Raw genomic sequence first — 22,545 nt, 5'->3', positions numbered from 1 at the left:
CAGCCTCTCTCCAAGCAGCACGCTGCTGACGGTACAATGAGGTTGGTGTTTCCATTTTTCAATCAATGCCACATCGTCTTGGCGTTTTTTCTACAAGATTTTGCATTTTATATAGCGTAGTGTCTGTTGATGATCGATTTGGGATCACACATTGGTAAAGCGAAAATTAAAATCCGTAGACGAGGCGTACCGCCATTGCCCTGAACGAAATGTTATTGTATTGGAGTCGTCGGTTTGTCATGACACATTTTATACACTGTCAGGTCATTCATAAAGAGCTAGGCTTGATTCACGGCTCTTTAAATTTGCGCAACTTAAATAATCAGGCACTATTGTGGATGACTTTGTATTTGACCTGGAAATAGCAAAATGGGCAAAACTTAAATCACAAACAGAGGATTTGCATTTGCTGACAGTCATACTGGACGTTGGTCAAGATACATAATATCAGTGCTTTATAGAGCAAAGTTAGTTGCCTCAAACATGAAACTATAGTTCAGAACAAGTCTTTCACTCATCAAAGACCCAACATGACAAACTCAAACAGATGAGATCCACACTGCACTTTGTAAGCTCTTTGTGGGTCCGCCGAGTCCCTCTGCTACCCAGGGAGTCTGGTCTCCAGCAGCTCTGCCCATTCATCACCTGCTTTCAATAGTCACCTCCAAGCCGCCTCAAGCTACAGAGCCAGGTAGGGTGCCTAGCGGTGCACAATGTTGGGGGATTAGTAATCAAAGGAGTTTGCAGGCTAGGGCCCTCATCCCGACACACCATTCAGTCTTAGCAGGGGACTGGAGCTCCTGCCGCGGCCAAGGTCATCATCTCCCGCTCAGTAGGAGGCAGCTGGGAAAGAACCCTGGGAACCAGCCGTTCGCGCTGCACTAATCGCGCGCTAGCAGGCTAGCATCACAGCAGGAGTCTTATGAGCCCAACATTCATGTGTTTGTGCCGCTGGTGCCATGCCTGACACCAAGATAAAGCCTTGCTTTTACTTACCTCTCACTTTACCCCCTTTTTCCTGCTCTTTCAGCGCTTTGTTGCGCTGTTCCAGCCCCATTCTGAATACTTCTCTTCTGCTATAAACATGTACAAAACCCTTCTTAGTCCAGTCGAAACAGTTTTTTGGAAATCGCCATGGATAGACCTTTTCTTTTTTTAGTTCTGCGGAAACACTGTGCGAAGTACACCAGCAAACAATCGGCGCACAAAGTTTTTCACTGGTCCCTCCTCCCGGATTTGCCCAGAATATCATGTGACAGAATAGTAATTATGGCAGTATTAAGCTGATTCGGCGTCCTGTGGTGCAGGACATTGTGGCAGGAGACATGGCACGACAGGGTTGAGAAACCCCGATGGGACAGCTGCTGGTGGACCGAGATCGTAGCAGATTGGCCGTGGCATTCGGCGAGATCGGACACTAAACAGATTAGCTTAGCCGCTCGTTCTGACAAACCGCGGAGACTGAAATGATGCAGCGATGATGTAAAAGGATTGTCGTCAAAATCCAGTCAAAGAAACGAAAACGTGCCCGCCGCCCCACCCTTCGACAAACACTCCCCTGTTGGGTTATTGGCAAGTTGTCATGACGACAGGGATGTTCTGCTGATGAAGTCTCGCTCGGCGCCGTCCAATCAGATCGTGGAGCTACTACCGCAGCGTGAACAGAGGAGGACGCACCTATTCCAGTTGCACAATGCTGAAAAAGGACGGGCGAAACTCTGGACCACCAACGGGAAATTGGCAAACCAGGGGAGGCTGTCAATGGGCCGCTATGGTTCGACAAAACACGAGCAGCGGGGGTCGGCAATTCAGGGAGTGCCAGGTAGGGGGTCTCCAACATGTCTGCTACGGTTAGTCTCTCGCTTATACGCTACTGCTATCAATACAAACTATTGACGTGTAATGTATTTTTAATGTTGCATGCTTTTTCTGTGTTGATATGCTGAGAGCTAGCGACGTCGCTATCAGACAGCTCAGGATTCTGTTTGAAAAGACGAATGACTCCTGCAGGTGGTTTTTAGATATGCCTGTTTTGGATCTATCTTAAAGAAATAATACATGCATTTTAAAAAGACTAATGCTTCGGACGGCATTAACTTAACGTGTTTAGTATTCATTTCACTGCGGGGCGATGACCGCTGGTAGAAGAGGCTAATGCGCAGAAACCGCAGGTAGCAAAGTAAACTTAGAAGTCCCCCGGTGCTTGTCTAATACAGGCCTTTTATTTGAAGCCCTGGGGAGAGGTTCTGTCCATTTTGTGGCGTGCTGACCATAAGAGAAGTCGGGACTGTTTGAGCTCAGTGTGAACGATGGAGGACTTGGCGGGGCGCAGCTGGCTCTTTCTAAGCACTGCAGGTAGCCATTACGGTTATCATCCTCTTAAGCCGATTATTTGGACTTATCAAATTATACAGGCTTACAAATACTTTTCTGTCTTTCAATTTGTCTCATTATATAAAGAATTCATATTTATTACACTTAAGCTGATATCATTTTGTGGTCATGGAGGCTCCACCATGGCACCCCTCCCGTTCGGAGCTTTAGTCCCTCAACCATGGGCTCTCTGTGGGATACCATTCGGCAGACCGACCCACAATACTGGCCGTATTTAACTCTTCAAACTGGATAAAATGTCGGTTGTCAGCATGGCAAAAACTCTTTTTTGATGTTCCTTGGCTGAATATCTTTTTTCTGGTTATTTTGTTGAATTTTTGTGGCAATTTTAGCAGAAAGTAGTAGTTGCTGTGGTTGCTGTTTTCTCTACTTGTGTAGGTCTTGTTAGTAATACCATTGTATCATTTAAATGGACTCTAAATTACTTTATAAGGTTGAGTACACATTAAGTTTTTAGATATTTTTTAATTTTTTTATCAAATACTATTATTTCAAATGTTGCTGGATATTAAAAGCATGGCTAATTTGCTGATATGAGTCTGCAAAGTTTATAATAGCGAAATATATTAACCTTGCATTGAACCGGCGTTTGTTGAAACTGTGAATATACACCATGTTGTCATTTAGGGATTTTCCCATTGCTTTGGATGCAACACATCACAAAGGTTGTTTGCGGCTTTTCAAACAATGATGTCACATTGTTGTGGCGACAGCAGGGACGGGACGGACACAAAGACTTGATGAAGTGAGATGATAGCGATTCTTCTGATGCAGATTAGAAACATTACAGAGTCGGGGGTTTGATGTGGTCAGCTGCACTGAGTGCTGTTTACGTTCTGACCTTGAGGCCCGGGACATTGTCAACAGCACTGCCTTCTCTGTTTATGGTGGCTAAGTTCGAACATGAGCGATTTGTTGATGGAAGTCAATCAAAGCCGTGTTGTTTGGTGGGTTTCGTCTTCCACTAAGACGAAGATGTTTCTTATTACTTAAATTTTCAGTCAAAAGCCAAATAGAGATCACATAGAACTTATCTGGAAATGTTTTAGTGCTTGTACCATGAACTTTCACTTGAAGTGAGAAGGAATGCTTTTGAGCTACAATAACCAAATGCCTATGGGATTGAATGAAATATCTTTATTTTGGTTTCGGGCAGACCAATTAACAGTACAGCTTGTTTTGTTGTTTAAGTTTGAGTGCTATTACTTAAAGGTATTGCTGCACATTATATCAACAGTACATAGTTATTGCAAAGGAAAACTGTTTCTTACCTCATATATAACACATTCAAAGTGTCTTGGTTTGATGGTCGTGTGTTCCTAGTTTTGATCTAGATTTGTCCCAGCCAAGACCCTCTTTCGTCATGAAGTGCCTTGTATATGTTAAAAAAAATGACTTATTTCGCAACCGTGCCTTGGTAATCACATTATTGACTCAGAAACCAACATCTTCATTACATATTGCATGCCTGTTCCTCTATTTTGTAACTCTAAACCAAAGTCAGAAATGTGGCTGTTATTCGTTCAGCCCATCTTGTAATAAACCGCACCACTCACACAGATACGTCACAATCGAAAACATCCTGAACCGGAGCTATACAGTGCGAACACTTCGATGGTTGAAATTAATCGCTGCAGACACACATGTCAGTAAATGTCATCTCGCAGTTGATTGGACCACCCGGACTGGGGCCATTAAAAGCCATGCGGTTTCCATTGAAGAAGTTCCAGAGTCGCAGCCCCCCCCCCCCCCCCCCCCCCCCTTCCCCGAAAGGCCTTTCTCGAGCCCTTAGTCTGTGATCTGTGGCTGGGTCCCCCTTCCGCAAATTACCAGCGTTTGAAAAGAACCGGAGCGTGGCTGGAAAAGACAGAGGCAAGGCCCGCAGAAGACATGTCATTCCTGCGGGTTGTGTGCATTCCTGTTTAAGAGACCTACAGTGTAAAGCACGTGATGACAGCCAGAGTCCAGACTAGGGTTTCTGTTCACATCAATACCTCAGGAAACTGTATTGCATTACGACAGAGAACACAGCAGCAAAACCTATAGTAATGAACTGAAGAGAGACAAAGGTGTGTCTAAGTTTGGACTAAAGCCTCACAATACAATAGACTTGAAGAACGTGCACAATGAATGAACATAAAAACTGATGAACCAGGACTTAATCGCATATCCAGAGCTGAACCAGGACAAAAAAAAAATAAAAAAAAATTGACTAACCCTGTGTTTCTTCTTTAAAAGAACTAAGTAACTTGTTAACCTTTATATATCCTTTTCGTAGTCCCTCTGGGGGCGTTGCGTCATAGAAGGGGGTGTGGCCTCACCGAGGGGGAAAATAGAAAACATAAACTTATTTATCACATACAAATAAAAGGCAAGTCTAAAGCGGGTCCATGTGAATGTTTATTCACAGCAGATTGTTCAGTAGAAGCGAAAAAACGGCAGTCGTAGCTAGTGCTAGCTAGCGTTAGCATTAGCACAATGCTCCGTTATTTATGTATTTTTGGGCTGTTGAATCACTTTGCTCCTCTCCATGTTTTTGTTTCTTTATTTAGTAGAAAACTATATTCATAATTCAGCATTTGTTAAAGTAGTTTTTGAATACTTAGAGAAAGTTTTGATTTTTCTCAAAATTGTTTTCCCCTGTTTTCAAGCACGATAATCACGAAGAAGAAACTAACAGGCTAACGGGCGAAGCTAACGGCGGGCTAGCGCCACTTAAACAGTATTTACAGCCAAGTTTGTGTGAAAAAAATGACCTCCATTGTGTTATTGGGTTGGACTAACTCAAAAGACCAAAACATGTGAATTAGATGATTAGAGGAGCAAGAGTCACACCTGAAGCAGCTTGCAAACCCACCATATTTTGAGACCAAATCCAGAGCTAAAATACATTTTAATGCATGGAGTAAACTCAAAACAAGGCAGGAATCCTGGTCCAAACAAAGCATTAAGCTACACCTGATGAAATCACTATTGAACAGACCAGAAGAAGCCACCCGTCACTGCGTCTCAATTTGAAATCCACCACTCAAAACAATATTCAAAGCGAGAAATCTTCTCTTTTCAAGAACACAAAGGAATGGGGGGAACACGGTTTCTGCAAATTAATTGCCCATCAGTTGTCAGAGACGCAGTGCAGAAAAACACCCTGGCCGTTTGGAGATGCTGTCAAGCCACAAGGACAACGAGCATGTCCTCCACCTTCCAACATGTGATTTAATAAAGACAGACACGGACCACAGGCAAAGAGCTGCGAGGAAGAGAAAGAGGCAGTGATGTGGTCATGTCATAAACACACAGACTTCAAGAGGAGAAACCATGGATTACAAACAGTTTTGATCTGCTCGGGGCTGTCCACGCCGCCTGACAAGGGAGCTGCGAGGAAGGAAGGGAAAAAGGAAGGAGAAAAAGAAGTAGGGAGACGCTCTTTGTTCACGCCGCTCCCGTCAACCCTGGCTCGCTTTTGCCGGCAGCATTGTCATTTAGGCTGTCCGGATGTGCACGCAGCTCAAAGTTCGACTCGGAGGGAAGGAGCACTAAAGCGAAACAAGAGACGGACAAACGGGCGGAGAAAATGCTCCTGAAGGCATTGGGGAAACAGCTGAGGTCCAACCAATTTGTTAACAACATTTCCTACATTGCCTCTCACTGCTATAGCGCCAACCCTTTCTACCCTTGTTCATTAGCGCTGTTCGAAAACAAATGAACAAAGGAAAGAATTTGAAATAAAGGAGATTGAAATACAAGACTTTAACCTTAAAATATGTTTGTTAGTGTTTGTTGCATATAAATCATCCACTTACCATAAATACAGTTGTTTTCGGCTGCTACTTTCAAGTTAATCTTGCTTACAATAACAGGAAGCACAGAGGACAGGTGTGTTGCAAAGACAACCACCAAATTACAAAGCTTGAGCACGAATTAAAAAAAAAAAAGCAAAAATTGTTTGTTTTATGTCGTGTAATGTACTTTTATACGTTGACAGTAAACTTTGAGCTCATTGCACTTTTTTCCCAATGTGTTTTTATCCTGCAAATGGCTAGCCAATTTACAATACCAATACCAATACCGGGGGTTTGAGTATCTGCTGATATCTGATATTAACCGATACCAAGATGCTTTCTTAAAAGTGGCTTTCCTCTAAATGAAAACGTGGATGTTCCTCTTTTCTCCAGTGTGAGAACAATGAAGTCTGATCTTTTCTTGCTAATGAGATCTATTAACAATTCGTATTTATTAAAAAACTGTAATGGAAAACAAGCAAACAAAAAAACAAACAACACTTTTCTACACTAAATATCCTTGAGTATCATTAGATCACATTAATATAAACAACACACATAAATTGATTTGATTGAGATTTTTTTTAAGATTTGCCCAGCTCTGTATGTGCGTATGTATGTGTGTATATTAGATCTTTAAAGGGACTATACAGAGTTTAAAGATGTTAAAATTAAGTATTTTCCTCCCCTATGTTCCAGCCATGTCCTAATGAGCCCAGACCTGTTCACCACAACTGCCTCTAAAATCCTGCACTGTCACTCAGAAAGGTGTTACTTCGAGTCCGAAGTCCCGTCATGCACGAGCTTAATATAGAACCTGCAGTTACGCTTAAGACCTGAGGTGGCAGTACTGAGTATACAATGACAAACTTGCATCTAGTCTCTTTAACAGCATTTCATAAACTAAAATTCAAACACTTGGCCGCTCCAGCAATGGCTTTTTTCCTGTGATTCAATCATTTCTGTCCCAGCCTTTATTAGCTGACTTAGCATTAGCATGCTGCTGCTAGCTTTAGCATGCTGTTGCTAGTGTGGCATTTTGTGCTACGATCAAAAATACAATTGCGAAGGGTAAAACTAATTCAGCGATGGAATTCTCCAGGTTCATTGCTTCAAAATGAGGCGCGAAGTATCGGTTCAGTATCACACATGTGTAACCAATATACTCCAAATTGTATATTTTCCGGTATCGGCTCCGATATCCGACACCAGTATCGGATATGTGCATCCCACTTTCTGTGCATCCCTATTTTCTTCATTACAGAGCAGTAGAAGGGAAAAAAACACATGGACCACATGTAGTCTAATGTAACTCCGCAAGTTTAGTTTGAGACACAAAAAAAGTTCCATTCAGCTCATTCTCCTAATAAAAACTCTTCAGGAAATACCGTGCAGCGTTATTGAGAGGCATTGCGCTTTATTTTTGAAAGGCAAGCCACACTTATCTTTTGAGCGACGATGGTCAAAGCGCCCCAAACTACCCTAACTAATCAAATTGAATTCTTCATTATCGCTTCCCTTTTTTGGGCCAAATCAAAAGCCTGTTTTAATTCCACTGAAATTGAGTCCGATTTATCCTCGTCCATTTGTAATATTGGACTCTTTGTTGGCGTAGGAATGACGAGAAAAAGGGAGATCACGAGATAATGATAGACTCTTTCTTCCGCTGATGAGGCCCTGTGTGCAGATGACACGGTCCACAGATGAAGCGGCGTCCTCCCCAGACAATTTAGATTCGAGAATAAAAGGTCCGCCGCGCTGGAAAGTGAAACGTCCTTCAAGTTAATGTCAGACGTCTAACATCATCTGTGACCAAAAGCCAGGGTTTAAAGAGTGCCATGGTATGTCTCTAGGCGGGAAAGTGACCATCTGACCATCACTGAAACTAACCTTGATGAAATGGTGTGAAACAGTGTAATTGTTCGAAGAGATGGATTCATGATGAAGTCATATACTGTAAAACCATCAATCAAATTCAATCAGAACATTGTATTCTTTTTGCCGCTCCCAAGCCAAGGGAAATGCAGTGGGTTGGATGTGGAGGTATTCCTACCCAGCCCAGTGCCAGAGGAGAGAGGACAGCCCGATTTTCCATCATACCACTGTTGAAAAGGGTGCTATTTTGCATAGCATTTAACTGCTGTTAGCACGACTTTAGCTGGTGTTAGCATAAAGCCATACCTTCATAGTTCGTTTTTAGCTGCTTTTTTCCTCTACTATTTGCCTTGGCACCTGAATAATTTCATAAGCTACATCCAAAGGCATTATTTGCCCACGTTGTTCTCATCGCAGTTCACAAACCTTTTCATCGTCGTTCTGTTGTTCTTTCAGTAATGTGTATTCTAGTGTGTGCATCCGTGGGAGCTCCGCCCACAACAGCATGATAATAATACCCATTTTTTTTAATGTCATAAAATCTCTTTTGTCCTTCAGTATTTTGTTAAAGGGACTACACAGAGTTTAAAAATGTTTTGAAATTATGTATTTTCCTCCTCCTACATGTTCCAACAATGTCCTAATGTGTAGAATGAGCTCAGACCTGTTCACCACAACTGCCTCTAAAATCCTGCACTGTCACTCAAAAAGGTGTAAATTCGGGTCCGAAGTGCCGTCACGCACGAGCTTAATATAGAAGCTGCAGTTACGTGTAAGACCTGAGGTGGCAGTAGTGAGTATAAAAATGACCAACTTGCATCTAGTCCCTTTAAAGACATTTTGGGGGTTGGGGCTCTGTGTATCTAACTATGAAGCCTTTTTAATGTGAGTGAGGCTTGTTGTTGTTGTTGTTAGCATTACAGTGACAGTAAAGCTTTGTTTTGCTTCTGAAACATGTGGAACAGAAAGGGAAGAGTTTGGACCTCGATAACAGTTTATTTCATTTAGTATTATTTTGCTCTTCACCATATACGTGGTATGGAGCACAAACTTAAACATGTCTTACTGACAGACAAGGTAATATAGAAAACAAAACAAAGCAACACACTTCACTGATCCAACCCTCTTTAAGAAGGCACCAAAGTTACAGATGCTCTTTGTGCTTTTTGACTGAAACAGCATCACCAACTTGAACATGGATGGATAATTACAATAATGCTTCAGCAGATATATCTCTTTGAAAACCAATATCTGATTGTTTGTACACTTTAATATGACATGTAATTCATCTCACAATTATAGACACATAAATTACATAGATCATTTAAACTACATTCACATCCTTTTTCATTTTTTGTAAACAAACACGTTGGGTACAGGGTTCGTATGACCAGAATCCCGCAAAACGTCATACTGTAGTGATAAAGATTCCCCTTTTACTGGGAGCAAAACAGTCCTGATAGGAATGAATTTACTGCAAAATGTATAACAAAGAATAATGCATTTGGCAGTCCTGCCTTCAAGAAAATACTATTCCTCTAACCCTGTTTCCAGAATCTTTCAGTTTATTTACACTGACTTTTAACTTATGTTTTATTTATTTCATGCTGCTATGCAAGGGAGTGCTGTCAAAGAAAATTGTGTAGTGATTCGCAATGACATTAAAAGCCTATTGTTATTATACTGGATTAGGGTTTTGGTTGGTCACAATTGACATAATTGCCTTGATATTACACCACCAAAAAAACATTAAATAATCATAAAAATAATACAGCATTGTCTTGAGTTTGTTATATAGTATAAATGAATAAAGACATGAGGCGAAGACGAACAATATAATGTTGACATCTTACTTCACTCCGAGCCCTCACCATTTCCCTGTGCTCATCAAGGCAAAAATAATCTAAATGCTGCTTCAATATTCTAAGTGTAGAAATTAAGCAAATCCCTAAACACATGTTCCGAGGCTCAGATGCTCACTGGAATGTGTTGGTACAAGCACAGTAATGAAGTGACTAATGATAAAAGCCTCCACACAGCTGCATGTACGTAATGAGATCCCCCGATAGAGCAAATTAACACTGTACTGTAGGTATGACATCACTTTAGGCCCGCCCTCCATGTTATTGTGCAGTATTCAGCAAGTCGGGTTGCAGAGTCGCTTGAGTTCGTGGACAGTGATTAACGGGGCCCTTGGTGGCAGCTGATGACAACTGTGCGCTCGCCTCAAAATGCAAACGTGGTGCAGAACTTGCCCTGGTACGAGGAGCTTTCTTGTTATTGCAACATTAAAATAATCACAGCGACTCTTTCATTCATCATATCAGTATTCAAAACTATAAAGGGCCTATCTCACCGGCCTGGAGACTGGCTGGAGACTCAAGTCACCGCTAATCACGATGATGTCTCTGATATGTCCCCTGGCAATAAGGCGAGTCTCCAGGTAGTCTCGCAGAAAACATGTTCAATTTCAGTGGAGGCTGCATGGAGACTTGAAAAAAGTCTCCATGAGAGTTGTGTCGTGAAGCAGTTGTGACCTGTCGGATAAGGAGATCTCAAAGAGACTCCATACGACTCTTTGAGATCTCCTTGGTATCCCACAGATCTCGGAGACATTCCAGGGACGTCACAGAAACATCTCAAGGGTTGAAGATAATAGTTCAGAAACTAATAGTGTTCGCAACATCGCCACAGCTGCTTGAGACCGGGTAGCCCTTTCGGGGACCATGCGAAGACGACGCTGAAATCAACATCTCCGCAACGTCTCTCCGGTGAGATAGGCCCTTTAGAAATCATGGCTTTATTGAAACAACCCCATGTTGTAGAAAATGTGTAATTCCTGCCAGTGCTTTGCCGTAAATGAACACGTTTGCACATCAAAAAGGCCCCGCACATCTGCCAGCCACCGGACCAGTGGTTGAGTTGAAAGCCGAGGAAGGGTCTGGTGAACGCTATACGCTCCATCCATTTATCTCGCATTGCTGCCCATTGGTTTTAATTATGACTGGCTCTTTCAAGTTGGAAACAGACGCGCTTCAAACACCAGAGTTGGCCTTTTTTTTTTTTTTTTTTTGTGCTTTTGTCGTTCGTTTGTTTCTTTGGGATTCGGTACAACTGGGGCATGTGTTGCTCTATTTTTTTCTTTTTTTTTTTCCTATTCAGTCTGCCTGTCCACCCGTCCTCTCTGCACTCTTCCTCATTGGCTGTTGCATTCACAGAGCGTTGGTAATCGATGCGCATCTCTTCCTGGCTTGTTTGTGCATGTGTCCGTGTGCGCTTCCCCGTGTATGAGCGGTGGGCAATAGCCGTGCGTATATATTATTTTTTTTTCCCTGCCTGCACAGCTGCAATGGGCGAACGTATTGATGTGTAACCCAAGCCGGCGACTTTAAAGGGGCACGGGGGCCTGGACAGACGTGGCCGAGCGAGGATACCAGATGGGGCTTAATGATGAAAAGAGAGTAATCCCCCATCCAGGCATCACTTCCATCACTTGTACTACAAAGCCATTCATAGCCTTTTTTTATTGGGAGGAATAATCTCTTTTTTTCACACTTCCAAAGAGAAATGATTTTACTCTATCTTTATCCCCCTGGTCTCAGATCCCTGTGTTTTTTTTTTCTTCTTCTTCTGTATCTCCCCATCATTGCCTTTGCCCCACCATCACCCGCCCACTCTCCCCTTTTTTTTTTTTTGCTCTTGAAGACTTGCAAATGTGGCATTAGCTAATATTCACAGAGTCAGGCAAGCGATCTCTTTTTATCCGCCAGGGCCCGGCTGATTGAGCTGCGGCGTGCGCATCGGAAATGAGAGCCGGGCTGAGGCTAAGCAAAGCCCCATGACTCCGATTGGTATTCAATATACACGTCACTGCAGGACATGCTAGTTTTGGGCTGTGGGTTTACGCTCATGCTAATAAGCTATGTCTCTCGTATCTTTGGCCGCATTCAAGACAGAAACAGCCCGTTTGCTACTATCAGCTGTAAAGAGGAAAGCATATTAGAAACAGTTGTCATTAGCCGATATTGTGCCAATGGTGGAAACTTTAGAATAGTGATGAGATTTACGGCTCTTTACTGGGAGCCGAGTCTTTGGCATCCGTTCCTTTCAAAGAGCCGTACAAAATACTGTCTGTTGTTAATATACAATTTTCATAATGCCAGCCAAAAAACTCACGATATCTAAGACGCCATCGATAAAACTTTAGGTAATTTATCTGAAAGTCCCGCTAAGATTACGAATATCCAAAGATGTTGTTAGCATTTAACCTCTCCCAGCATATTCCTATGGACCCAAACGGGGGCGAAGTTCACGATCACTACGACGTCGGCGCAGTAATATCTTCACTATAGATATTACTGCGCGGATGTTGAAGTGCTCCTAAGGTGTTATTACGCCTTACAATATAGTACCCGCTTAGAAAATCGACATGTTTAATTTTGTGTAGCTATACTTGGATTGTGTAACTACTCACGTAACTGTAAATATGTATAACGTGGAAGAGCTTGGTCGCTTCTAACTTCACCCCTGTTTGGGTCCATAGGAATATGCTGGGAGAGGCTAAATGCTAACAACATCTTTGGTCTTTTTGTGTGACTGAGTGCACGCACGAAGACCAGAAAGTTACGCATCAACTTGTCTAAGCTAAGAACTTATCTCAGTATGGAAAAACGGTTAAAAAGAGCTGGTCAGTGATTAACATCACATCACTATTTTCAAGACAATGTTCCTGAATGTTCGCACTGAATTAATCTGTTTTAGTATAATAGAGCCAAATATATACCAAATATATCTGCCATAAAGGCCGTATTTGTCCAGTGTACGACTAATAGTTGTTCTGTGGACAGTTTCCCCCACCTGAGCTGTAGCTCTCTGCAGTTCATTCAGGGTCATCAAAGACTTCTTGGTAACAGCTGTGGTCAGTGCTGTCCTTGTTCGGTCTGTAAGTTTAGGGGGACGGCCGGTTCTTGGCAGGTTTGCAGTGATGCCATACTCTTTCCATTCCTGGATGGTGTATTTAACTGTACTTTGAGAGATGTTCAAAGCTTTGGAAATCTTTTTATAACCTAACCCAGCTTTAAACTTTTCAATATCTTTATCCTGGACCTGTTTGGTGTGTTCTTGGACTTCATGATGCTGTATGATTTTAGGAGTTTGGGAACCCCTGGATTAGACAACATTACATTATTGCAGAATCTCAGTTAGACAAATACGAAAGCATTTTTCTTGAGTGACTTAATGAGATTGGATTTCCAAATTTCCTCTACTTCCAGTATTTTAAAGTGTTTCCTGTTGCAACAAGGCGTATTTGCTCCCATCTGTTGTGAGATGTGTTGCTGCCTCTCACCACGGCGCAAACATCCTCTAATTTAAAAGAGAGAAAAAAGAACTTCTAAGGTGCTGCATGTTATATTTATTGTGTATAGTGTCTAAAAGCCATTCATTTCAGCAAACTGTACGCCTTGCCTAAACTTACACTCCTGGTTTGTGCAGCTTATCTTTATTCCTCGCATTTACAATTTCTCACTGGTTACACTTCAAACACTGCGTTTATTATTCACAAAGCATATTTCTACACTTACTCCTTTTCATCAACTCAAGTGAAGTGAATGTGGCGTTATCCCGGAGTGCCCTTTTCCCACTCTGTGAATACGGTTCCCATTGGTAGTACATCGCCTCACACAGGTGCATTCTTGCTTGACACTTGTATGTGGCTGTTTTTTATTTTATTTTCATTTTGGGAGTCACTGTGGGCACCGGGGGATCTGAGGGCTTGGCTCTGTCTTGGACTTACATCACACTTGCAGAATATGTCGAGGATTGGACTCGTATTTACATGATTGGCATGAAAAGTGACGTGGCCCCAGCGCTCGTGGCTGTGCTGCTTGTGCTGTGACGGCCCAGCTGGGATTTGAACAGTGACGTACGAATAGACAGGACAACAGTGGTGGATTTAGTCATGCGAGGTTAACCCTGAACCACTTAGTCAACAGTGTAGTGCCTCATTTGAAAGCTAAGACATACAAAAGGGATCGTAACTGTGTTTGCAGTCTGCGTTTTCATCCTCGTTTTCAGCGCTATTTTGATGCTTTTTTAAGGTTTTGGATTAAAGCCAAACTAGAGAAAATGTCCTCGGTTCAGGTGAGGTAAAGACGTTATGGAACTATTAGTCGCACTCATAAAGAATTTTAAATAAAGAGCTTGTGAGTCATCGTTAATATACTCAAATGTTGCTTTTATCATGACCCAGCATGTACTATTGTGCAATGAAGCTAATTCATGTTTTAATGTATGCTACACCCTGAAGCAAATCCATGAATGAACATGTACAAAAATATGTGTACGACATACTTTAGCACGAGAGGCCTGAATAATTATTTAAACGTGTTTCCTGTAACATATAATGAGCTACTTATTAGGATTTCCGTGGAATTTAATGTTCACTCTTGGTTCTCACAGTCCGTATATTAATACTATCTAAACTGACTGTTATAATAAATAAATACACTGTGGTGGTAAGCTATACTGTACCATTGTAGTGGAGTAGTGCTTCTTTCATGGGGTAGACTGAAAGAAGCAAGCCTGCTGTACCACTGGCCCCTACCACTCACTCCCTCCACATTCACACAGCTAAAGTCCTGCTAAAGTCAGGATTTTCTTCCATGCTGTGGATGAAATGTCTTGCTCAAGGACATCATGACAGTCTGCAGCTGTGTAAAGATTGTGTGAGATTCGAACTGACAGCCTCTCTCTTGTAAGATGACCCGCTCTACCATTGGAGCAGTATTAATTGTGATGACAGTTTTAGTGTTTTGACAAAAATGCCATTTAATTTTAGTCGACTAAAATTGCACGTAAATGTACATCATAATATTTTTTTTAATCATGTTTAAAGCAGTACTAAGTAACTTGTTTTTGTAGTCCCTCTGGGGGTAATACAGAAAACCACAATTGCAACTTTCCTGTCTCTGGGTCGGAGCCACCAATACATACTAATGTGATCACAAAGAGAAGCTAACGGGCAAAGCTAAGTTAAGTGGCGCTAGCCCGCAGGGCTAGCGCCACTTAAACAGTATTTACAGCCAAGTTTGAGTGGAAAAAATGATCTCCATTGTGTAATTGGATGTACAATATCCCTCTCTCCCTTTGTCTTTTCTGTCAGCGTAGTATTTACTCTCACGGACAATTAATGAGTAAAAAAAACGTAACATGGTACGACACCTGCTTCTAGGGGCATGAGTTACTTTGTACTGCTTTAATCAACATCCCCTGCTTCATGTTTGTTCTCCACTGTTCCCTTGGCAGTGGATGTAAATGATATGAGCCTCTTTCAAACTGTCATTGGAAGTTTTGATTATTTTAGCCTCTTGTTTTCATTTTTATTTAGTCTCATTTTTGCACACAACACAATGATCTCGACATTTTAGTCACAGTTTTAGTTTCTCATAAACAACGTTTCCTTTAGTTTAGTCTCATTTTAGTCTGCACAAATGCTGGGATGTGCTTTCATGATTAAAGTGTGTAACAACTGAACACAATCAAGCATTTACATCTCATTTTGCATTTTATCCATGCCTGATTGTCTTGAAATCTGCATCATTTCAAGACGGAGCCAAAGCTACGATCTCCACCTTGGTTAGAATACAGCTGTTAGTATATCTGCTGCACACAATGATGACAAAAGTTGTTGGTTATATTTGCTTAAAACCTTTATGGCACATTTTATAATGACTGTTCTGACCAAAGAGATTATATGTTCGCTGCTGTTTGGTGGTATTTTAACTTCTCAGACTCTTCTCAACCACAGACAGCCATAGCCTCTAGAGGTAATACCGTGTTTCCAACTGCTACTTTCATTCCTACTTCAAACACGCTGCACTACTTCGGGTCTCTGCATCTGAAACATGAGAAGATTTTTGTGGCTAGTTTTGTGGCCTACATGGATCCTTTTCAAGCTCCAACTTCCTCTGGTGCATTCCCTTCAGGAGACGCTAAAAGAACAAGCTAGGTGGTATTGGCGAGTCGATACTTCTTTTTTTTTTTTTTCTGTCTTCTCCTGCTGCTACCCAAGATGCAATCGCTGTGCTCCTCTGCTCTCCTGCCGAAAATCGTGGGGTCTGCGGTGCCTTCTCACGGGCCTCGCTCTAGGTTTTCCTTGGCCCTCATCCAGGTGTTGGAAGTGAAGTGTATAAACAGTTTACAGATCTGCAAGTGGCTGGGGAGGGCCGAGGGCTTTAGCTGGAAGGAACATAACCTCGGCGCTTACTTCACAGAGCCAGTATGCCAGTATTTATGCATATGGAGTCAGGGCGGTGTAGGAATCTGACCCGACGGTTCAAGGGATCGCTGACGTGCGCGATCATGTGGGAGGTTTTTGACACTTGGCGTTTGCTGCGTTGCTTTCCCGGGTTGATACAGGCGGCTCTGAAGACCATTTAACTCTAAGTCTATGAGTCATTTGAGTTTACAACACTGAGTGAATCACAGAGAGTAATGCCTTCTTCAAAGTAACCCGCGGCAGCTCAACGGACTACGCTCGAAAAGCCGAGCATTCACTTTTAAAGCAACTATATCATGCAAAATTCCCTTTTTTTTTTCGTTTAAAGCTTTTGGCAATGCTATGATGTTACACGGTGCAGTGTTTCCTGCACAGACCAACATGTTTGACGGCAGCTGCCATTGTTTATAGATTGTTTAGTTCTGAATTTTCTCTTTGTGATGTGCAGCAGATCGTAATTTCATGATAACTTAGACTTGGATGTATAGATGCAAACATTAGGCCTCATTCAGGATCATCTTCTTAAGGCTGTGTCAGAAAAGCGCTCCAGATTCAAGGTGTACAATCGTGCTATAGTCTTGACTGTGGTGCTCAGGCGCCACTCTCAGCCACTGAATGTTTGCTTGCGTATCAGTATGATGCTCGAGAGGGTTTGTATCCCTTTTCTGTGGAAGCATAGACAGACTTGAATGGGAGGACTAGCGGCACAATGTCTCGAGTTCATGTCTCCGGGTCCCGCACTGATGGTAAATAAACTTCTCCTGTATAAGACATCCAGACTGCTGCCTATTCTTCATCTATCCTCTCGAACACCATTGTTCATTCTCTAACACTTAAGTAGGGAAAATAATTTGTTTTGAGGTTGGTGAATGCTAACTTGGAAGCGTGTGCGTGTGGCGACTAATTAGCATAATGTCACCGACTCATTCACCATAAAATGACATCCAAAACGAATAACCAACCTTTAAATCAACCGCTCCCGTGGCGCTGCTGGGCTCAAGCACCCACTCAAATCTTTGGGCGCCCCGGCAAATTTGCCTTCATTACAAAATTATTATTAAATTAATAGATGTTGTAACCTGTACCTCACAAAAGCGGTTTGCTTCTCTTCATATGCGAGCGCAGGTAAGGTCCGCCCCTTACACTAAATAGCTTAGTTGAGTTTAGTTGAGTTTAGATGCTTTGCACCAGATTTAGCTTGAGCTAGTTTCCATCTGTAGTCCCTGAGCAGGTGAATTACAGTACAAAATGTACACTTATAATGTATTTAACCACTCAAATTTAATTCATTCTTTCAACTATTCACCTGTTACAGCCATCAATCCACATATAATCATGCTAGCAGTGGCTGTGTGATGCTCACGTGGCTCAATGAGGAGAGCCTTCGACTTGTTAACACGAGTTCGTGAGATCGAGACCAACGTTCGTCACAATTAACGTCAATGCAGTGCGCATTTAGTGCTATTTATATATATTTATAGTTTAGTCAAGTGATATTACTAATTTATTGGATTATTAATTATGAGATTCAATATAATTTTAATATGTAGCCTATACGAAACTGAAGAATTTTTTACTTACTGTTCTTAGGAGTTGTTCTTCCATAGCTTTCAACTAAGAACAAATTTTGTGAATGCCAAAAAACTTCCTAAGAACAAATTTGTGCATAAGAACGTGTTGTGAATGAGGCCTATTCTGAATTGTACAACAATACAAGGACAAATTGGTCCAAAAGTTTGAAACCTAAAACTTCATGCACCCTCCTTATTTCAGATGTCGGGGCAATATCAAGTTTTATGCTCCAAGAATAAATATGCACAAAACAAACTACAGCTTAAGCCACAACCCCCAAATGGAAGGATGACACTGGTGATGCAATGTTGAAGGCATGCGCATTTTATTTCACACATTGAAGTTCAATTGAGTTTCTCGCAGCAGAGAAGCTAATTTCGTATTTTGGGGTTGGGTTAATCCCCCAGAGGTTGTTTTCTTGGCAATACAGAGATGCTGAAGCACTTTCCCCCAGTTTTGCTCATGTTTGTTTACAAAGACAGAAAGAATAAGTTATTTGATGCGTATTTGTTCTGTCAAAAGACCCCAAATAACCTTCATAATCTCGCAGCGTCGATGTTTTTAGCTGCATTTCAATTGGCTATAGCCCACATCGCCCGGCTAAAATCTAAGTGTGAACAAAAAGCCAATTAAATATGAGACTCTGGACTTTAGGCATAATGTCTGCCTTAAATTAGTCTACATTTTTTTATCTGATTGAGTCACACAGTTATGTTGCTTGTCTTGTTATTTTGAACCACATTGACAGAACTGTATTGTGAATAACGCTCTCTAAACATATTGTACCTGTTTCCAAGCTTGCATACTGTGGGCTCTCGCATCCATCCCTGGTATATTCAGCATTATGCATGTTCCAGACCTCCAGCCGAATGGCGTGGACGCATGCCTGCTACTTCTTTTGTCTCGAAATGAATGCAAAAGTGAGCCGCCCGCTGTTGCTATAGCACTAAAACTCGGTGCAAGAAAATGAGGTGCCGGCAACAAAGAGCTTTGAGGAAGTAAGAGACGTATCTCCAAGGACACATACCACCCCGCAGATCAAACGCACCTAGAGGACGGTTTTGATGGGGAAACTACACCCCTTTTCAAAGACACCACTGTCCGCCGCCTCACAGTGGCCCATGGTGGAAATTCTAATACGTCTGGCGCTGTCAGTTAATTGAAGTCCCTTCCGATCCCTCGGGGGGACAGCAGCCCGGTCTGTGGAGAGTTCTCTCTGCCCTCGATGCGTTCTCGTCGCTAATTATTATTCCTCAATCACCTCCTCAATAACACCACTTATTGTTCCAGCGTGTTCCTGTTGTCGCCGGTCTCTTGTGTTCGGGAAAAACACTATTGTCTGACAGCAAAAGGGATCAGACATATCTACTGTGCGGTAGGTCTGAGTGTGCCTTTGCCTCTGGACGTACAGTATGAAATTATCATAGTCTATATGTCAACACGGCATGTTGGCTAATTCTAAATAATGTATGTGGATGTGTTTTGGCACATCAGCCGAAAACATGGAGGTTGCTCGGTAATATTTTTGTGTTTTTCCTAGTGGCCTTTTTTGTGTGATATGGATATGCTGCATGATTTACTGCAGACTCCTCTCCTCATTGTAACCCTTTCTCCAGGCCAAACAGAAGACTAAAGACTGAGACTAAAGATGCAAAAGCTGAGCTGGAGACAGAAATACTAAACTGAAACTAATTACTGCAAGAGCAAACCGGCCCCATTTCTGAAAAGTCTTATTCAGAGGGGAGTCCCGGCCCCAGAGGGAAACCTATTATACATATTTTTAGTGGTAGGGGAAACAGGAGTCACACGGAGGGCACAGAAGGGTGATTTATGTTAGCAGACTATAAGAATGCTTTTCAAAACATGGCTGTTTTAGTCTCACGGAGAAGGTTAGCATTTTTCAAACTACGCTTTTCAGATTATATAGAGATAGACTGGTCATTTTGCAAAGGATATTGTACAATGCCGACACAGTGGCTGAGTGGTTCATGCTCTTGTCTCACAGCTAAATGGTCCCAGGTTTCGATTCTGTGTGGAGTTTGCATGTCCCCCCATGTCTGTATAGGTTTCCTCTACCACTAAAAAAAACATGCTGGTCAGGTTGGCCCACAGTGGCGAGCAGAATCACAGCGGCCCTATGTTTGATCTGTGCAATTTTGGTATGTCTTCTGTCTTCTTCCCTCTTCTTCTTCTCTCTTTTCTTCCCTCTTCTTCTCGCTTCTCTTTTCGCCTTGGCGACGTGTAAACAGGCAGCAACCTCCCTCTCTCGGTACAGCTGCATTTTTTGCCTTTTTCTGCGAACTGCATTTGTGGTTTCTGTGCTCCACATTGTTTTACTGGATACTTTTGTGCTTCTTTTCCGTTTTTTTGTGAAGATCGTGGATTTTTTTTTACTGCCAAGAGTCCATAATGGTCCTGAAGAAAGCAGCTTTTTAAACAGCTTTTTTAAACAGCTAGCTTATGAGCTAAAGACATTTGAGACCTACAAATTTCTTCTTCTGAGACACTGAAGAGGCACCAAGAGCCCCCCACACCTGCAGCACAGTGGAGGCGTCACAAGAGGAGCTACAGGAAACAAGGAAGTTACAAACGAGGATGTATCCGGGCGAGACTCACAGCTAAGCCACACATGGTTCCTATTGTTCTGGCTAATGGATGTTCACCGGAGAATTAACTGCTAAGCTCTTTCTGGAATATGGTGAAAGATTGTTGTGGAGCGGAGGGAGCTGCGCAGGAGGAAGAGGAAGGAGGAGGTGGAGCTGACCAGTGCAGGACACCACGCTCCGAAACAGGGACAAACCCAGGAGCCGGTGCACCGTTTCAGAGGATCAGAGCACTGAGCATAAAGCACTTACTTACCTTACTTTCCTTCTTCCTTTTTCTTCCCTCTTCTTCCCTCTTCTTCTTCTTTCTTCTTCTTCTTTAAGGAAATTGAATCTAAATCAGTGCTTCTCAATTATTAGCACCGCCTCAAACATATTTGACCTTTCTATTTCCCATGAGTCAATATGATGCAGTCCTTACCACTGGTTTAAAAATAATATGTGTTTCTGAAAATTTCAAAAAACACAAAGTGAGCCATTGTTTCACAGCGAGAGAGATCAGACACATCTACCGTATTATATCTTTACGCTTCTGTTGCCTTGGGGGATGTTTTGTGTTGTTTTTGATCAAGCCCATGCGGCATGTGTGCACAGCAGAGGACAGGAGAAGGACACGTGGGGATATTGGACTGGATGTGTAAAAGCAGTAAAGTATGCACAAGAGCCAGCAGCCCCTGTCACCGCTGAGACATGTCCCCTCTTCTTCCCCCGGAGACAGCCAATCTCTCAGACGGACAGGAAGCCGGGGCCTGTCTGTCTGAAGCTGCGTCGGTGCAAGAAGTGACGAGCCGTGGCACTCGATCTTAGCGCCGCCATGTTTGAGCGTATGGCAGAAGCGGAGCGCGTCGTATAAAAGTCTACATTTGATCTTTGCCGAGATATACCGAGCTCGTCATATCAGGCAGGTTAGCTTGTCACAAATCATAGTCTCGTATGTGCAAATGTTTGTTTTAGTGCTCCAAGTGCGAAGCAGTGACTTGGCATTTGGATGGAAACGGTGACAAGTAACATCTGAGCTTGTTTACAGCGTGACACTTTATTTCAGGTCCATTATTAGACAGGGAGAGAGGGATTTCTTTTCAAGCAACGTCAGTATGTCACCGTTCAACCGTTAGAATGTCTTTGGCAGGTTTTTCCCTAATGCAAAATATAAGGTTAAAGGCAGGGCACTTGGGATGTTTTTGGTGAATATTTCATAAACATGACCTATTTGTTTCCCTACAATTGAAGCGTTCATTGATTCACAATCACATGTATGGAGGCTTAAAATGAGAAATGTTTACATGAACTATAGTGAAAGTTGTGCTTGCGTCCTAACATGCAGCTCAAGACAATTTAAGTGCATTTTGGTAGTTTAGAAGTTAAAACCAGAGAAGCTAGACTAGATTGAATTTGTAAGAAGTTGCTTGTTCAGAGTTGGGCAAACTAAGGCCCCGGGGCTCAAATGCGGCCCACCTAGCCTTTCAGTCCGGCCTCCAAAAACATGATGAACCCCGATATGCACTGGGTTAGAAGGGTGAAAACCACAAATGTTTCTCTGGCATAAAGAAAGATAATACATTAAATCTATTTATTGCAGTCTATCTGAGAACAGCTTCATTATTTGAAACATTTCTATTCGCAGAAATGTCCCAAATGGACCTGAGCCTTTTCTCCCAAAAGCTGAAAGAACAAACAAAAGTGTGAGCACCAAACTGTATGGATGGACTTCTGATGTGAAGTGGTCAGAAATGTTTTCTCTTCTTTTAAATGAGGAGATGGTGAAAGACTGTTGTGGAGCGGAGGGAGCTGCGCAGGAGGAAAAGGAAGGAGGAGGTGGAGCTAACCAGTGCAGGACACCACGCTCTGAAACAGGGACAAACCCATACTGGTCACATTGACCCATAGTAGCGGCACGGCTCAGTCGTTGTGGCTTAGGACTAACACCTGAACACTATGTACGCTTGAACAATGACAAATAAAGCACTTACTTGCTTCTTATTGTTGTATTGTAGGACGCTTTTTACTGATTCCATATTTCTATTCTTGTCTACACTTTGAG

At 42.4% G+C, this 22,545-nt stretch overlaps 1 protein-coding gene across 1 annotated transcript in view; it reads left to right on the top strand.

The window, feature by feature from the left end:
* The first annotated feature begins 516 nt into the window (after nt 1-516).
* The window catches only part of LOC306960911 (uncharacterized protein), a 56,085-nt gene continuing 34,056 nt past the window's right edge, over nt 517-22,545 (top strand). The window contains exon 1 of the mRNA XM_079553518.1: nt 517-1,822. Within this exon, the coding sequence (XP_079409644.1) occupies nt 1,606-1,822 (217 nt within the window). The 5' untranslated portion in view covers nt 517-1,605. The remainder of the gene's footprint in view (nt 1,823-22,545) is intronic.

This window comes from Gobius niger (assembly GCF_951799975.1).
Source record: "Gobius niger genome assembly, chromosome: 3".
NCBI lineage: Eukaryota > Metazoa > Chordata > Actinopteri > Gobiiformes > Gobiidae > Gobius > Gobius niger.
Note: the sequence above shows the minus strand (reverse complement) of the source record. Positions and strands in the feature narration are given on the sequence as shown.